General features: G+C 46.8%; 1 protein-coding gene across 2 annotated transcripts; it reads right to left on the bottom strand.

Annotated features, from left to right (window-relative positions):
• Nucleotides 1-1318: 1318 nt before the first annotated feature.
• On the bottom strand, nucleotides 1319-15933 carry tyw3 (tRNA-yW synthesizing protein 3 homolog (S. cerevisiae)). Of its 2 annotated transcripts, XM_085377008.1 has the most exons (7): nucleotides 15482-15933; nucleotides 14876-14956; nucleotides 14693-14791; nucleotides 13011-13082; nucleotides 11401-11534; nucleotides 11164-11299; nucleotides 1319-1429 (listed from the first exon to the last, which is right to left on the bottom strand). In XM_085377008.1, the coding sequence occupies exons 1-7, from the start codon at nucleotides 15647-15649 to the stop codon at nucleotides 1406-1408; spliced, it is 714 nt and encodes a 237-aa protein (XP_085233134.1). In that variant the 5' UTR covers nucleotides 15650-15933; the 3' UTR covers nucleotides 1319-1405. The 2 variants fall into 2 exon arrangements, with proteins under 2 accessions (XP_085233134.1, XP_085233132.1); XM_085377006.1 differs by lacking the exon at nucleotides 1319-1429 and having other exon boundaries at nucleotides 10404-11299.
• Nucleotides 15934-18711: the final 2778 nt, after the last annotated feature.

Here is an 18711-nt window from a genome sequence, read left to right as displayed (position 1 = left end):
AGAAAGATCAAATAAATCTAAGCTTTGTTTAATCATTCTACCTCACTACAAAGAGCTACATAGTTGTTAAAATGTATGCCTGACATGTCTACTTAGATCAAAAAACTGTTTCAAAAAGCTACTGAAAATAATGGGAAACCCATCTGATAACCCAGCCATGGGGGAGCCACAGGCCAGTGGAGTCCCAGTGCTAGTCCTAAGCCCAGATAAATGGGGAGGTTCCCTGGTACTCAGGTTGTTGCACTTTACTTATTGTATTATTTATTGTATTTTCTTATTACTTGTCATTTCTGTTTGTTAAAAAACAAAAACAAAAAACCCAACTATTTATTTATTACTAAAAAAACAAACAAAACAAAACCCTTCCTCTTCTTCATTATTTTTGTTTCTTTTCACTCCGGGACCGTGTGTACATAATTTTGTTCCACCTCATGTTAACATGTGATGCGAATGACAAATAAAGCTCCTTGAATCCCTGTGTATGATCCACAAACAGGATACCCTTTATATGCTGGACATTATCTTACAATTTGTCACGTCCATAATAATATCCCTATAATATGAAGCATCTCGCATTATGCAATTAAAAATGACAGAAATCTCTATATCAATAACAAAGTAATTTATGATATGAAAAAGGTTCTTTGTTACATGTATTAGGTCCAAGTCAGTTTTTTTGTTTTGTTTTTTTAAATGTTTACTCCGGTATCGGGCATCCTGCACCAGCTATCCGATTTGGAGCGTAGCAGAGACATTTCTGCACTGCTCGGGGAAAGGCAAACTCAGAAACAGCGTTTACCTGTCGAGTTAGGCCAACTAGGACAAAAACAAACAAAACGAAGAAGAAAAAAAGACCAAATTAGATCTTAAATATGAATAACCTCTTGTCAATTGTCTTCAGCAGGGAGAAAGCATCTAAACTACTAGGTTGATTAATATGAAAGTCACAAGGCAGAAATCAGCAAACTGCTGCTTCACCGATTCCCAAAGAGCCATTAGTTGAATAGCTCAAAGCCTAATTTTCTAGAGATAAAATAAATAAGCCAAACCATTTGCAGTGAAATATATTTCTATTCCGATTTGTTGGATCTTCCAACGATAGCCTGCTGTTGTATATTCAAGCAGAACATACAGCAGAAGGCCATTTTTAAGCAGTTTAACCAACTTGGACAATTTTTAAAGTTCTGGGTTACAAAAGTCCCCTAACCTTTAAGAACTTACCAGTGCTTCATTTGCCTCTAGTCATTGCAGAGTTGCCTCTGCATTGTTCATCTCATCTATGTTGTTAAAAGGCTAATCCAGAGGCAATACACCGGCATCAACAGGTTCAGTGCTGCAAGATTAACGGAGGCTCTGAACTCCTCACGGAGGTCCCCGACTTCTCTGATCAGCTCTCTCCCCATGGTTATACGTTTTTAGAAGGCTGCATCTGTTAAAAAAAAACAATAACACAAAGAATACTGGCTTGTGATAAACTGGACAAGCATTGTGATGAGAAAAACAACGATATTCATAAGTGATGGCTTCACATTTTGCATTCATGTTCAAGTAGTTCAATCTGTTAGAACTATTTACAATTTAGCCTGTTCATAAAATGTCATAGTACAAAATTTTAGAACTGGCCTGAGACTCTCTGGAATCTAAAAAAGCAAAATAAGATGATATTCAGCAGCATAAATTAGTGTTTTGAAGTTAAGATTACAATGTAATTGTGATGCAGCTTATTGTTTCAAAGCATACAGTCGTTAGAAAAGGTACTGAACGCAGACTATTTGCTGGGGAGGCCGCATAGCTGTGTAGGTTGGCGAAAGGAGCTGGCCGGGGGATCATGATGGTTGCTAGTAGTGGGTTGGGGGGGCAGACTGCAGAGTGGTGGAGCCTGTTTAGAAACATGTTTAAAAATTGTCACACTGCGACTGAACGGACTCATGCGCAGGCTCTAGGTCTTGAAAGCACAAGAGTCTTTATTATGATACACCAGGTGATTATTTACAAAAGTGAGGGGAAAGCCGGGCTCCGGGGGTCCACACCACGAACGGGAAAGACGCCGATAGTCACACACACACTCCGTCCACTCCTCTTCACACTCCACTCACTCGGGTAACACAGGGGTTGGTCCAGGGAATCTGTACACAGAGACACGAAGGGATAGTAAGGCAAATCGCTGTGAAAGCACTCTAGAAGTAATTGAGCTGGGGTTACACTGACGAGGGTCGGCAACGGTCCAGCGACGAGAAACACAGAGCTGCCATCTTATAAAGGAGCTGGATCACTCGTGATGAGCCACAGGTGCGTGGGCCAAGAGCAGGAGCCCACAGGTGAGCTCCGCCCAGGCAGAGGGAGGAGGGAAAGGGGGGAAGGGAGAGAGCAGGAACAAAAAAAAGAATACAAAAACATATGTAGCCATACTGAGCCGACCGGGTAGGCACAGGGACCCTGACAGCACCCCCCCTCAACGGGAGCCTCCCGGCGACCCACCGGGCTTACGAGGGTGCCGGCAGTGGAAGTCACGGAGCAGGCGCCGACACAAGACAGCCGAGCGAGGCACCCAGGAGCGCTCCTCCGGCCCGTAGCCCTCCCAATCGACCAAATACTGGACCCCCCGCCCCCAGCGCCGGCAGCCCATCAACGAACCGGGCGGGAGGCGGGGGCCCGGAAGGAGGGCACAAAGGACTGGAGAGCACGGGCTTAATCTGGGAGACATGGAAAACGTCGTGGACACGCATGTTGCGTGGAAGGTTCAACTGAACAGACACAGGGTTCACAAGCGCACCGATTTCGAATGGCCCAATAAAAGCTGGAGACAGTTTCTTAGACTCCGCCCGGAGGGGCACATAGCGGGTGGACAGCCATACCTTTTGTCGGACCGCATGTGTCCGATGGCGGTCCGCGAGCTGTTTGTTACGTGCCTTCGTCCGGAGGAGGGCAGCTCGGGTGGTTCTCCACACCCGGCGACATCTACGCAGGTGGTGTTGGACGGACGGCATAGAGAGGTCACCCTCAACGGCTGGAAAGAGCGGAGGCTGGAATCCTAATGACGCCTCAAAAGGTGAAACTCCAGTGGCTGAGGAAGTCAGGCAATTGTGGGCGTACTCAATCCATGGCAGATGTTCACTCCAGGTCGTTTGATTTGTGGACAGCACACACCGCAGAGCAGCCTCCAGTTCGTGGCTCGCCCGCTCAGCTTGCCCGTTAGTCTGGGGATGGAATCCAGAGGACAGACTAACCTTAGCGCCGAGGGCGGAGCAAAACTCCCTCCAGACCCGCGACGTGAACTGGGGGCCACGGTCTGACACAATGTCCTCTGGAATTCCATGGAGGCGGAACACATGCGTGGTGAGGAGGTGAGCGGTCTCCAGGGCCGTAGGCAGCTTGAACAAGGCAACGAAATGGACAGCTTTAGAAAACCTGTCCACAATGGTTAGAAAATCCAAGGCTATGTGGGACCAAGGCCGTCCCGGAGTGGGTAGTGGTCGTAGCAATCCGGAGGGGGGTTGGTTAGACAACTTGTTATGGGCGCAGGTCGTGCAGGCGGCAACGTATTCCCGTGCATCCCGAGCCAAAGTGGGCCACCAGAAGTAATGCTGGAGGAATTGTATGGTTCGGTGTACCCCCGGGTGACAGGTGAACCGGGCGGCGTGTGCCCATTGCAGTACCTGAGAACGAACAGAGGAGGGCACAAACAACTGACCTGGGGGCCCGGTCCCGGGATCTGGTTCTGTTTTCTGAGCTTCCTTAATCTGAGATTCGATTTCCCAGGTCACCGTGCCGATGGAGCAGGAGGCTGGAAGAATCGGACCTGGCTCGGGTTCCGCTTCAGAGGAGTCATACAGTCGGGAGAGGGCGTCTGGCTTCACATTGCGGCTCCCGGGTCTGTGAGTAATTGAAAAGTTGAAACTCGTGAAAAAGAGAGCCCACCTCGCTTGCCGGGGATTGAGTCGCTTTGCGGCTCGGAGATACTCCAGGTTTCTGTGGTCTGTCCACACGATGAATGGTTGAGTGGCTCCCTCTAGCCAATGTCTCCATTCCTCCAGTGCTAACTTGATAGCCAGAAGTTCCCGGTCTCCAACATCATAATTACGCTCTGCTGGGGAGAGACGGTGAGAGAAAAAGGCGCACGGGTGGAGCTTACCCTCCGTCCGTTGGGACAACACCGCTCCGACCCCGGAATCTGACGCGTCCACCTCAACGACGAACTGTTGTTTGAGGTCGGGTTGGCAGAGGATAGGCGCTCTAGCGAACCGTTCTTTGAGATGTAGGAAGGCCTCCTGCGCAGACTGGTCCCACTGAAAAGACACTTTAGGAGAAGTGATTCTGGTTAAAGGCAGAGCGAGTTTACTGATATCTCGAATGAAGCGGCGGTAGAAGTTGGCAAAGCCTAAAAAGCGCTGGAGCTGTCGACGGTTTGGGGGTTCGGGCCAGGTAAGCACTGTTTGGACTTTCGCTGGGTCTGGTTTTACATCACCCCGCTCTATTATGTATCCAAGAAAGGCCACGGAGTCCACATGAAAGTCACATTTTTCGCTTTTCACAAACAGTCTGTTTTCTAGCAAACGCTGCAGAATCTGTCTGACGTGTGTCTCGTGCTCCGCCACTGTTTTAGAGAAGATAAGTAGACAAACGCGCACCGATTGATAAAGTCCCGGAGGACGTCATTTACGAGGGCCTGGAAAACTGCTGGGGCGTTAGTCAGCCCAAAGGGCATCACCAGGTACTCAAAATGCCCCAGATGGGTGTTGAAAGCGGAGGGACTTGTCCTTCTTTTCTACAAAGAAGAAGCCAGCTGCCACAGGGGAAGAGGACGGCCGGATTATGCCTGCTGCCAGTGAGTCCGTGATGTATTTCTCCATAGATGCTCTCTCAGGTTGGGAGAGACTATAAAGGCAACAGGTGGGAAGTGTGGCGCCTGGGAGAAGATCAATGGCGCAGTCATACGGCCGATGAGGTGGTAACGATTGTGCACGATCTTTACGAAAAACCTCAGCCAAGTTGTGATACACAGGTGGAACAGAGGTGAGATCCGAAGGCTCAGACAGGTTATTTGGAGGAGACGCGGAGGGCGGAGTAGCAGCCCGGAGGCAATTCATGTAACAATCCACTCCCCAGCCCACCACGCATTCGGATTTCTAGTCAATATGAGGGTTATGCTGTCGCAACCAGGGATGACCTAAGACAAGCGGTGTTTGAGGAGCTTTAAACACGAATAGGCTTAGCACCTCGGTGTGGTTGCCGGAGAGTGTGAGTGACACGGGCTCTGAGACATGGGTTATATCAGGCAGCTGCTATCCAGATAAGGCGGTGACATGTAAACGATGAGGTAGAGGGTCAGAACCAACTCCTAATTCTTCCGCGAGGGCTGAATCGATAAAGTTCTGTTCCGCGCCGGAGTCAATTAACGCCATCACAGAATGGGTCTTTGTGCAGACTGTTAACTTGGCCAGTAACATTAAGCGCGGAAGGGAGCTTTTACTAGACAGGTCGCCCACCAGTACTCCCTTAACTACGGGCGGGCGCCCCCTTTTGGTCGAGATGGACAGGTGGCAATGAAGTGGCCTTTACGGCCGCAATACAGGCACTCACCAGACACCATGCGTCGCTGACGTTCCGCGGGTGTTAGCCGTGAGCGACCCAGCTGCATGGGCTGCTCGCCTTCCTTCCTTAGCTCGCCACTGTGGGCAGCACTGGGTTTAGCCCTCCACTCCCCCGCTGGTGGGTCCATGAGCACCCGTGGCTCCTGAAAGGCCCGCCCCCGGAGGTCTCTGCGAGCCCGAAGGTGATCATCTAATTTAATGCACAGAGCCATTAGAGAGTCAAGAGAGGCAGGCAGGTCATGCATTATCAGTTCGCCTTTCAATTCATCACAGATGTTATTTAGCAAGGCACTCTTCAGCGCTTCCTGCCCCCACCCTGTTTGCTCAGCCAAAACCCAGAAATCGACAGAATAATCCGACATCCTACGTCTACCTTGTTTGAGATTTAACAGGCGTTGAGCGGCGGCGGCAGCCTCGGATCCTTTGTCAAAAACGCTCTTAAACTTAGACAAAAAAATCGGGGTAGGAGATTTCGGGGTGGGATCGCAGCACTGCCTGGGCCCACTGTAGTGCGCGATCACGTAACAGTTGCACAAAGAATGAAATCTTATCTCCATCACCAGGGTACAAGTGAATTTGCTGACGAAAAAAATAAGTGAGTTGTGTGAGAAATCCTGCACACTTATCCAACTCACCATGAAATAGTTCTGGAGAGGGAGGCTGATGCCCGACGACCACCAGGCGTGGATGAGGCTGGACCAGGCGTGGATGAGGCTGGACCAGGCGTGGATGAGGCTGGACCAGGCGTGGATGAGGCTGGACCAGGCGAGGATGAGGCTGGACCAGGCGTGGATGAGGCTGGACCAGGCGAGGATGAGGCTGGACCAGGCGTGGATGAGGATGAGGATGAGGCTGGACCAGGCGTGGATGAGGATGAGGATGAGGCTGGACCAGGCGTGGATGAGGATGAGGATGAGGCTGGACCAGGCGAGGATGAGGCTGGACCAGGCGAGGATGAGGCTGGACCAGGCATGGATGAGGATGAGGATGAGGCTGGACCAGGCGAGGATGAGGCTGAGGCTGAGGCTGGACCAGGCGAGGATGAGGCTGGACCAGGCGTGGATGAGGCTGGACCAGGCGTGGATGAGGCTGGACCAGGCGTGGATGAGGATGAGGCTGGACCAGGCGTGGATGAGGATGAGGCTGGACCAGGCGTGGATGAGGATGAGGCTGGACCAGGCGTGGATGAGGCTGGACCAGGCGAGGATGAGGCTGGACCAGGCGTGGATGAGGCTGGACCAGGCGAGGATGAGGATGAGGCTGGACCAGGCGAGGATGAGGATGAGGCTGGACCAGGCGAGGATGAGGATGAGGCTGGACCAGGCGAGGATGAGGATGAGGCTGGACCAGGCGAGGATGTATTGCCATAGCTTCCTTTACAGAGGCAGGTAAAAGCAAAGGCTCTACAGGTGACAAAATAGAGGAATGAGTGGATGAGGAGGCAGGTAACTGAACTGCAGACAGTGCTACAGGCTGCACTAAAGGCTGCACAGATGGCAGAGCTGATGGCTGAGCTGATAAGTGAGCTAATGACAGAACTGATAATTGGTCTAACGGCAAAACTACAGGCTGAGTGAGTGACTGACTCACTCAGAGTGGCTGACTGTACTGCCGATTGTAGCAGAAGTGGAGCAGGTGAAAAACTGTCCCTAACATCCTCTGAGTGGGGTTAATTGTCTCAGAGTTACCAAATCCAGGCTCAGAAGGAGCGGAAGAAACACAGCCTGTAACTTTCATGGAAGTTTTAAAAAATGCCCACTTGGGTGAGGTCAGTTATGATGGAGGTAGGTAAACTACGACTGCTATCCTTCATCATACAACACACAGCCCCCCCCCAAAAAATAGTCTCAGAAACAATACTAGTGTCCTTCTCATTCACCACAGCCAGCCGCAGTGAAGTCCCAAAATCCGGCTGTGGGCTGACACATTGGCGGCTGCCGGCTCCAACGGGCCGGGCAAAACCACATCCAGCGGGCCAGGCAAAATCTCCAGCAGGTGAAACTGACGCGGCGGCTCTGGGAAGGCCATTGCTCGCTGCTGCCAGACAAAGTCAGCTGATTCCCGACCCTGCACCGCCTCCCGGGCTTCATGCAGATCGGCGATTAAGTCCGTAAATCCTCTAGCCTGGCGGAGATAGGGATTTCCTTCAAGGATTGTTTCTGTCACGTTCATTCCCACAAGTTTTGCCCTGGCATTAGATGTGTGGGTTATCCAGTCCACCAGGCGTAAGACGCGTGCGAGATTGCTCTCTCCAGGTAAGTCCGCTGGATCCATTTTGTGGTTGCTCCGTACTGTCACGGCTGGGGCAGCAGTCGTGTGGTGTAGTGAGAAAAGGATCCAAAGTGCAGGTACTGGCTGGGGTGTGAGTAAGTGTTTATTTGTAATGAAAGTACAAAACAGGATATAAGGAACAAGGAGCAACTAAAGCCTAGACTGGGAAAACTAATAAACAAACCTGAAAACGTGAGGACACGCAGGGAAAGGAGCACAGAGAGATGCAAGGAATACCAAAATACACAGACGGCACAACGACAAACAGAGGCAAACACACACTATAAATACAAACCAGGTAATGAGGAAATGACACGCAGGGGTGGACACAGCTGGAACTAATGGGCATAACGAGGCACAGACCTACAAAGTAAAACAGGAACCTCACAGACTGTTTTACAACACAAAACTCGGAGACACGAACAGAGCACAGAGAGAAGACACAGGTAGGGATAATAAGACACGAGAACTAAACCCAAAGAATTAATACAAAATCAGAATAAACTAGAAAATAATAACAATGCACTCAAAACGCTGGGTCATCGACCCAGGACCATGACAACTAAGGCCTTAAATCAGAAGTACCTGACTAAAGCAGATGACTCGTAATCTGGAGAGGAAATGGCGTGTCACAAATTTAGAGGATCATCATTTAGCCTGGAGAAATAGTTTGCTGCTTTATAAGAAAGCCCTCCGCAAAGCCAGAACATCTTACTATTCATCACTGATTGAAGAAAATAAGAACAACCCCAGGTTTCTCTTCAGCTCTGTAGCCAGGCTGACAAACAGTCAGAGCTCTTTTGAGCCAACCATCCCTTTAACGTTAACTAGTAATGACTTCATGAACTTCTTCACAAATAAAATTTTTATCATTAGAGAAAAAATGACCAGTAATCATCCCACAGATGTAATATTATCTACAGCTACTCTTAGTACCATTGATGTTAAGTTAGACTCTTTTTCTCCAATTGATCTTTCTGAGTTAACTTCAATAATTGCTTCCTCCAAACCATCAACGTGTCTTTTAGACCCCATTCCTACAAAACTGCTCAAAGAAGTCCTGCCATTAATTAATTCTTCGATCTTAAATATGATCAACCTATCTCTAATAATCAGCTATGTACCACAGGCCTTCAAGCTGGCTGTAGTTAAACCTTTACTCAAAAAGCATCTCTAGACCCAGCAGTCTTAGCTAATTATAGGCCAATCTCCAACCTTCCTTTCATATCAAACATCCTTGAAAGAGTAGCACACTCACAACTGTGGTTCAAGACCTGCGACCGCACTCATGCCTCAACAAGACGCAATAAGAAACGGCCGCAGCGCTTCAGGCACAGAAGCAATCGTGATGACATTTTGGATTAGGACTTGCAGCAAAGCTTCAATTTTTCAACATGAAACATAAAATTGTGACGCTGAGCTGCTAACACGTTTTAGAAGCCCCAAAAAACACTAAAAACATGTTTTTTTTTAAAAAAATACATCAGGAGTAAATCTAAAATTGCTCCTAATTCACTAAATGCCAACTCTGGTACAAAAGGCTCAATAAGCACTCTGCACTGGGAGTAAAAGGACGAGTTATTTCTCTGCAGGAACACGCAAGCCTTCCTTCAGGGTTAATTATGTGCTTATAAATGCATTCCACAATCTTCAAGTCGGCAACAATCGCCATGAGTGTTAGAGACACGCCCACCGCACTCAAAGCTGGAGACAAAACCAAATCCGGCACAGAAACAGAGACCGATCACCTCCCGTGGCCTTACTCATGACTTTATATTCTTCTGTGAAAAGCTGTGAGAATTATTCTTTAATCCTTGAAAGAGTAGTCAAACAGCTAACAGATCATCTGCAGAGGTTTATTTGAAGAGTTTCAGTCAGGTTTCAGAGCTCAGCACAGAAACAGCTTTAGTGAAGGTTACAAATGATCTTCTTATGGCCTCTGACAGTGGACTCATCTCTGTGCTTGTCCTGCTAGACCTCAGTGCAGCGTTCGATACTGTCGACCATAATATCCTATTAGAGCGATTAGAACATATACAGAACATATACATGTATATATGTATATATATCTGTATATATACCTGGAGTTGCCCACCCCTGCTCTGGACACTTGCAGTCGTCACACATGGAAATCAAATGTGTGATAAGCTGCAGGATTCAAACACAAGTGTAACTTATAAACACATGTTCATACTTTTATTCCACAATCAGAGAGAAAGAAACAGAGAGAGAGTGCAGGACAGACAGACAGGTGACAGTCTCAGGTGTACACACTGCTACACAACAGCACAGAGAAGCAGGATTTAGTGTTTGTGTTATTACGAGTGTAAACAAGAAGAGTTCCAGATGGTGCAGTGGACACATGTGTGACTGCTGTGATTAAAGCATCTTTCTTTCAGCTTAACGAGTGAACCGTCAGCTCGTTCAAACACACGTTAAAGTCCGTTTGGCTCGACACCACCGAACAGAGGCAGCAATATAACATATCTCACATTAACAGTGCAGTGAATACTGCTTGTGCCGTGATGTTCAGGACTGCAAACCGAGCAGCATCACTGACTTTCAGCTTGTGTTTGTGGATATATGACTGACTTTAATTATCCATAAAATGATCACATTTTCTAAGGTCAACTATTGAACGGCCTTTCAATTGGGACAGCCTTCGTCGCGTCGCTGTGACGTAATCGGCCTTAAAATGCAGCCTTTAAGGCGGCAGACCCTGAATTGGGATACAGCCTAAGACTCAGAGATAATCAAAGGAAAGATGTTTCTGAATGTGTGTTGCTAGCATCAAAATATGTTTCAGTAAATACAATGTCTTAGTTTTATGTGCCAGGATTGCTTCATACTGTCAGGTTCTGTATTTCAGGTCACGGTGTTCGCCCTCCATTCTAATGTAACTCAAGTCAATCATTTTTCTGAGCACTGCTGCACTCTAGTGGTCACAGCATGTAAATAAACTCTAAGTTCACATATTATGCTTTGAATTATTTTTTCGTTCTATACACAAATAAGAACTCAAATAACTGATCCCTTCAGTCTTTTCTGTTTTGGTATTTGCTTTAATGTCGTTGTTACCATGGTGATCACAGTGATGAAAGCCCATCATCACTGCAACACTAGCAATCTCTAAAACTGAAAACTGGAAACTCTAGAATCCAGTGAAACCAGTCTGTGAAACTGAGCCATTAGTTCACGTGAACAGATCCAGACAGTCTTCTAGCCCTGGCACACTACAGTCCCCATCACCATGGCAACCGTCTGTCTCATGCTGCTCCCTCTTTCGCCTCCGTTTATATACACTAGTTTTTTTCCTCTCCTCCTTTTCCTCCTCTTCGTCTGTCCCCTTTTCTGTCTCCGGAGCATCATGAGGATCTTGGATCTGGACTCTTTGGAGTTTCTCTGTTAGCAGGGCTGAGTGGAGGTTCTGGTAGAACCTGCTGGCAGCAGAGAGAGAGAGAGAAAAATCACATGTTTGACAGGAAATCCAGTGAGACTCCAGTATGCCTCTGACTTTACAGCCAACCAACACACTGACCTGGATATCCTTCTATGGTTCTCCTCCATCTTCTGATTGGCTACCTGTGTTAGATAGGTGATGTATTCCTGTGGAAGTAGGAGCGTTCCATCATGGCTCAGAGGAACCTCCAGGCCATGGGTGCTACGGACTGCCTACAGGGACAAATGCAGTAAAGACATTTTTATTACTATGCTACAGTTTATGGAAGAAATGCCGACAACGAAGGTCTAATTTTACTGAATCATTGTAACTGTATTATACAAAGACGGCATATACATGTGGGCAGCTGTGGATGCAGAGTGTCGACTACCAGAGGTTCAATCGTTAGCTACTCCAGCCTTCATGTATTCAAGTATCCTAGGCCACAGATACTGAACCCTGTGTGTGTGTGTGTGTGTGTGTGCCAGACAAGGTACTTCAGCAAAGAGCAGCTGGGGATGGAAAATGCGTTCAGCTGAATGCTGCTGTGAGTTGGCCTTATATAGAAGAAACTGAATTGAACTAAAATGAAACCTGAACAAAGCAACTGCATGAACATGTGTGGGACTGAGTGAAAATTTGTGGTAACCTCTGAGTGTCAGTTAGTGTAGAAAAGCCCCCCAAAAGAACCGTCAGTTCTCCGTCACTTATCCAACGGAGCGTTGCAGCGGCTGGAGCCCTGCTGTCATCACAGCATTGTTCTAATGAGACAACATGTCCTGGGAACCTCTCACGGAGATGTAGCCTGGTGGCATCAATCATAACGTCTCAGTACTGCTCTTATACATGATTTCATCCAACACCTAATGGCAGTGGGGCTGCTGCTCTATAGACCACGCCGTGTTAGCAGCGAGCACAGGGCAGGCTGCCACTTGCATGAAGTCTACTTCTGATCCATTCGGCTCAACAGCTGCATCACGACGGCGTGTCATCGTGCAGGAGTCAGCTGACTTTAATGTTCACTGTTTCTGTGCTTTCATCACTACTGTCAAACTCTTATAGTTACATTTCTACTTGTTACTCAGCATCTAGCTTTGATCAATAAGAACACTGTCTGTAAACTGTTAGTCCGATAATCACTGACACTGGAATTCACTTTGATGGCCTTCAACCTCCCCCAAACATCACAGCGACCTCACTCCCACTCATCCTCCTGTGCAAGCCCTCTTACAACAGACATGCACAGCAGGTTACATACATCAGGGCTGCTCAATTAATCGAACTTTAATCACGATTACGATCTGGGCTTTCAACGATCATTAAAAATGACTGAGCCGATTATTAGCCCCTCCCTCATGCTTTACTCTCGCGCTGCTCCGTGTGGAAAATCGAGCGCACCTCTATGCATTTCGAACACGCGTCACAGCAATTAAGAGGACCCAAGGGAAGCTAAGCAGAAGTTATTTGGAGAGTGACTGCTGTTGGTTGAAAAGAGAGGTAAAAAACAAATAATCGAGATCTCAATTTCAGTGAAAATAATCGTGATTATCATTTTTGCCATAATCGAGCAGCCCTAACATACATACAAATATAAACATGGCAATCGTTGAAAATACGACCCCCCCCCCCGCCACACACACACACACACTGATAAATGCATCAGTGTAACGAGCCCGGCCAAAAGGATTCAGATTCATTTTTAAGCATACCGTGATGATTTTTCCCTTCTTGCTGACAGTGAGGCCTGAGTTCCTGAAGCCGGAGTCGATGGCCACTGAATGCTGCAGGTGAGACGACATGTTAGACACACACACAGTTTACCTGGATAAATTATTGAGACTCGATCCTAAACAATCCTCTCTTTGGTGTTAGAGGTGATCCTAATACTTTGTAGTGTGTTGACAATGTTAGAGAATAGTGACACTAAGGCACAGGTGTCGGACTCCAGGCCTGGAGGGCCGGTGTCCTGCAGGTTTTAGATGTGTCCTTGATCCAACACAGCAGATTTAAATGGATAAATTAGCTCCTCAACATGTCTTGAAGTTCTCCAGAAGCCTGTTAATGAACCAATCATGTGATTCAGGTGTGTTGACCCAGGGTGGGATCTAAACCTGCAGGACACCGAAGCCTGGAGTTCGACACCCCTGCACTAAGGCATGAGCTAGCTGCTTTACATAACAGCTGACAGAGGATTTGTCAGCAGCATGTGCCACGTTCAGCAGTGACAGCAGCACTGCATAAAAGCTTTAAGCATTCAAATTAAAGTGTGTCAAAAAGGGTCTTTCTTTGTAAAGGTGTAAAAAGGAAAAACAAAGCAGAATTTATAGGAGTCACAGTTTTCCCTGCAAAGCTAACTGAACACAGTGTGAGAGCATCTCTGTGAGCAGGGCCTCTACAGTGGGCAGTGATCTGCGCTACATGTGTGTCGAATGGCCATAAGTGGGAACAATCGTCACGTCGTAGCCAAAGAAAGAAAACTATAAAACATTACAAATGTCTGAGGTCATCTCAGTAAGGTTTCATCTTAATCAGCTCATCACCACATAAATTGGTTTCACTGAGCGAAATGTATTTTAGCTCCTTTGAAGCGAGGCTGAGTGAGTTTCTGACCCACAGTTAGTGTTTCTCCTTCAGTAGGAGCTATGGCCATAGCAGCACTGACCTGCTCACGAACTACAGAGATGTACTGCAGCATCGTGGGTTTAAAAAACCTTCACTTGTGTGCTAGCATGTTAGGCTTCACCCTGTACCTTTCACAGCTCCTCACGTAAACAGAGCAGTGCGAGAGCACCTGAAGCTGGATGTTGTCAACTACATGACCAAAGGCAACTGGATGGTTCATATATGAAACTTGAGTCACAGTGTTACCCACACACAGTTTGGTCTTATTGTTTCACTCTCCTGTATTCTCATATTTCTTACTATGAACAACTAAAACGTCCTTGGTCTCACCATGTCCAACAACCTGAGATGGACCTTCAGCACCTGAAGCCTGGTCAAAGCCCAAAGCCCAACCGCTGCAGAGCTGAAGGAGCTACAGCATGTGGTCCAAGACTGCACAGCGTGTAGTTACGCTGGCAAAAGCCCCATTTACACACGTGCAGGCATCAGCATATACACAGATTACACAGAAACACTGGAGGACTCACCACAGTGAGGAAAGATTTAGGGGATGAAACGTGTGTTCTTCATGTCAGTAAAGATCTTGACTCCTGTCGGTGTTGTGCTTCTTAAATGTTTGCAGAGTCACTGACATATATGAACGGCAGAAACAAGTCACTAAGCATAAGCAAGGGTCACGTTCAAGCCTAAAAGATTAGTAGAGCTGCCTTTGAGAGATAACTAACCAGAAAATGTGACAAATTATTTGTTTCTCCTAAGAAAGACTCACCATCAGCTGTGCGTCTTCCAGCCGTCGGCACTGAACATGGAGTACAAAGGGCTCAAACTTCAACACAGCATCACCGGAGCACCCGGCCAGAGCAGACAGCTAGAAAACACACACACAGGCATGTGATAAAACAGCACATTCAGCCACGACGGGTATTAATCATCAGGACACCACGAGTCTCACCAGGTCCTCTGAGGTACACTTGTGATGTGAGACAAACAGCCAGGCACAGTTCTGTTTCTGGACAGCACTGCTCTCTGGAGCCTAGAGAGGGGGGACAACTGTCATGTTTCAGTACAGATTTCCATGGTTTTTGTTTGTTTGCTCCGACAGCAGTCAGGATGTGGTTTGCTGTCAAACAAACTGCAACTTAAGAAAACACCAGAGAACATGAAACCAAGACAGCAAAACAAAAGGGATGTTGAATACGTCCAACAACGATAATGACGAACGCCTCCCAGAGTGTTGCATCTTGAACCAGTCTGCAGCACTGCAACAGCGATCAGGTCAGACACTTTCACCTCTACAGCTGACGATGTGCTGACAATCAGTCTCAAGTCACACAGTCTGCAAACTACGGCAACCAGGTCAGATCAACCGGAGCCTTCAAATGATTCCAAGAACTGCTCCTCTTCTCCGATCGCTGACAGCACAATGCTCTCCTCTGCAGCTTCATGTTTCAGCTGATTTCAGTTCAGAGGTATTACAGAAATAAAATGTGAAGGCAATCGTTTTCTCCCAGCTATTTGTCATAAACATCCCTCTATAATAAAAGTGTGTGAGACTCACCCCGTCGATGAGGATGACTCTCCCAGAGCAGGAGCTGGTGGTGAAGTACTCCTCCCGGCTGTTGAGCAGAGACACGACGTGCTCGATGGCCTCGTCCACGGCGCCCTTCTTACTCAGGTCCGCTTTGTTCAGGCACTGCTTTTTCCACTGAGCGAAGCTTTTCTCCATAGCTCCGCACGCCGAGCCGCTACTTTAACCTGGTTTGCCTGTCGCATGAGCCGGCCTTCATAAGCTTTCATCCCTTTTTACTTCACGGATGTTAGCTGTTAGCTTCACGGAGGGCTGGTTCTTCTTCTTCAGTGGGACTGGAACCGATGAAGGGCAGTCAGCAGCGACACTGCCATCTGCTGTAGTTAAGTGGAAGTGTAGCTGGGAAGACCGTTTTTTGGGTGATGGCCCTTTTAGAAGCAAGTCTCTCGTCTCGGTAGCCAAAAAGGCCTCCATGCAACAATATGAAGTTCTTTGTGTGTCTCTTTTATAATAACAGTGTCCTTGGGGTCATTAGTGTTACTGCTGAAGTTGAAGCATACGCTACTAAGGTATGGTTCTTGGTGACCAACGGGCTGGTTTGAGTATGTCAGAAACTGCTGATTTACTGGGATTTTCACAGTCATTTCTACAGTTTACAGAGAATAGGATGAAAAAGAGGAAATATCCATCGAGCTGCAGTTCTCTGGGTGAAAATGCCAAAGGGCAGAGGAGAAAGGCTAGACTGCCCCAAGCCTGTAGGAGGGCAATAGTAACTTAAAAAGGGCACTTGTTAAAACCAAGGTATGCAGAAAAGCATCTCTCAGTGCAGCAGGTTCAACGCTGAAATGAAACAGATGGACTAAAGTTGCCACAGAAATTGCCACTCCTGTCAACTAAGACCAGTATACTGAGGCTACAGGTCACAAAGACTCACTGAAACTGGACAATAGAGGACTGGAAAAAACATTGCCAGCAATGTTCCCTCTAAGCTGCGCGCGTGCGCAATTGCGCACTGCTGGCACGGTCTCTGCACAGAAAATCTGCGTTGCGCACAAGAAAAAATCTAACCTGAATTGAAATTAAAATTAAAACTTTAACAATTCTGTTCTGCAGTGTCAGTCAGTGACTGGCTGCTCCCGTATGGGATTAGAACGATGCCACCTTATCCCATAGTCCAGCCAATAATGCGATTTACATTCGTATATACGCAGCTATGACAGCGTCCTTATGTGCCGGTGTTTTAGCTGGCAAAGCGGCTGATGTGGAGTGAAGCCACGTTAATGACTAGGGATGGGTACTGATAAGATTTCCACGATTCCGATTTCATTTTTGATTCTGTTTAACGATTTGATTCTTTATCTATTCTTTTAAAAAAGGAGAACACTAAGGTCGATTAGCTTAGAGCTTTGTTTTATATCTTCTCTTTGAACAAGATAGAAATTTAGGAGTAACATGGCCTTACAAACCCAACAGTGAGATCTTAAGAGATCCAGCCTACGGCTCTTCAATGGGGTGTCACAGGGTCCCCAGGAAAAAACTGTAAATGTAAAATAATAAAATAAATATTCTTCTGTAGCAACAACAAAGTATAACATAAATTATTCTGTAGCAATTACACAAGAATATCCAGTAATGTCCTGCCTACAATTAAACACATTCACTTACTGAAAATCATCTGCTGTGGCAAACGGATGCAAGCCTTTGACCACAAACTGAGTCACTGCTCGGTGACGTTCGTCTATCCTGGCCTGAAAGGAGACGCTACCGGTAGACTGCAGCGAGAACTGCCAGCATCTGAGCCAGACTCTGTCTCATCATGGTCACCTAAATGCACAGTAATGGCAGGTTTGTAATAAGGCAGATCGCGCTAACATAATATGCACTGTTATTGATTATTTACCTGCCGCATTAACGGGAGAGGACGTGCAAACGTTACCGCTGCTGCTGGGTTGAGATTCACGAGTCCGGAGCGGAATTAAAAACACGACATTCATTTAAGGTCATCGCGTGTTTTTTGCATATTCGCAGTGTTTCCTCCCTTAAATGAAATATCTACTTTGCAAGTATTGCAAGTTGCCCTGTTGTCATCCGTTCTGTAAAGTATAACCAAACTTTTGAGCGTTTGAGCCGTTTAGGCGCCGTGTTTCCTGCCAGGTAAATGACGCACCGCAACGTGGTGACGTCATTCGGGGCGACTGGAATCGATAAGGGAATCGTTTGCAAAAACGGCAAACAATTCCAAGGAATTGAAACAGTGGGAACCGGTTCTCAACAAGAACCGGGTTTCGATACCCATCCCTATTAATGACAACGTGTACAACCATTGGAGACGTGAGCAGGACAGACGGAACAACTGACGGACAAAGTGTGGACTTTATACCAGTTTTTAAATTGTGTTGATCGGCCACGTAAAACCAGAGTTATGATAAAATATCTGCAATGTTTGGTTTTCTTCCTGAATACTGTCGTTGTTTATGTTTACTGCGGGAAGAAACGGTAAAGACGATAGTGATACATCTGCTGCTGTCAGGCCTGCAGGTATCAGGCTGTTGTTCTCCTTCATCTCATAGTGGACAGAAATTATTTTTGGAGCGGCACAAATAATTTGTGTGGCATCAGATTTGATGCAGAACAGCTGATTGTTCTGTAAATAGTTTGAAATGTTTGTTTAAAAACGCCTTGGCTGCATTTTTAGGTAAACAGTTGCAAAAAACTTTGTTGTTTGCATAACTCAGTTACTTTTTTGAAGAAGTAACTATATAATTAATTGCCCAACATTGGTCATTATATCCTGTATTTTGCAGACAGAGTTACAGACTCTCTCCCAGACCACAGACTCAGAATACAAGTCAGAGCTTTATTTAAAGAAAGTTGTGTTTTCAAAATTGAAGTTCAAATTATTTTTTACTTCTAATAGTGTTAACATGCTGCACAGGTCATGGACAGTTAATTAAAAGTAGTCTAACATAAATGCTGTAATTTGATTACTTTAATAAAACATGTAACTTGGATGGATTCGATGCCAGCGTGACCACAGTGCTCACGTCTGCTGTCGCTCACAGTGGTCCAAGGGACGCTCAGGGAGTTTGTGTGTTCGCTCAGACACGTGAAACATTAGAGGGAACATTGATTGCCAGGTATGATAAGTCTTGTTTCCTGTTGCGACATTAAGATGGTAGGGTCAGAATTTGCCATAAACAACTTGAAAGTATCCATGCAGGATCCATCCAGCCTTGTATCAACAGTTCAGGCTGCCGGGG

Source organism: Diplotaxodon limnothrissa, linkage group LG18, assembly GCF_057381915.1.
Source record: "Diplotaxodon limnothrissa isolate DT_005_m linkage group LG18, D_limnothrissa_male_GT1.1, whole genome shotgun sequence".
Lineage (NCBI taxonomy): Eukaryota > Metazoa > Chordata > Actinopteri > Cichliformes > Cichlidae > Diplotaxodon > Diplotaxodon limnothrissa.
This window is presented reverse-complemented; position numbering and strand designations above follow the sequence as displayed.

Coding starts and splice junctions, on each gene's coding strand:
- tyw3 (XM_085377006.1), bottom strand. CDS start 15,649: ATGGAGAAAAGCTTCGCTCAGTGGAAAAAGCAGTGCCTGAACAAAGCG. Junction 14,957..15,481: donor GAGTCATCCTCATCGACGGG/GTGAGTCTCACA, acceptor CCCCCTCTCTAG/GCTCCAGAGAGCAGTGCTGT. Junction 13,083..14,692: donor TGGAAGACGCACAGCTGATG/GTGAGTCTTTCT, acceptor TCTCACCTGCAG/CATTCAGTGGCCATCGACTC.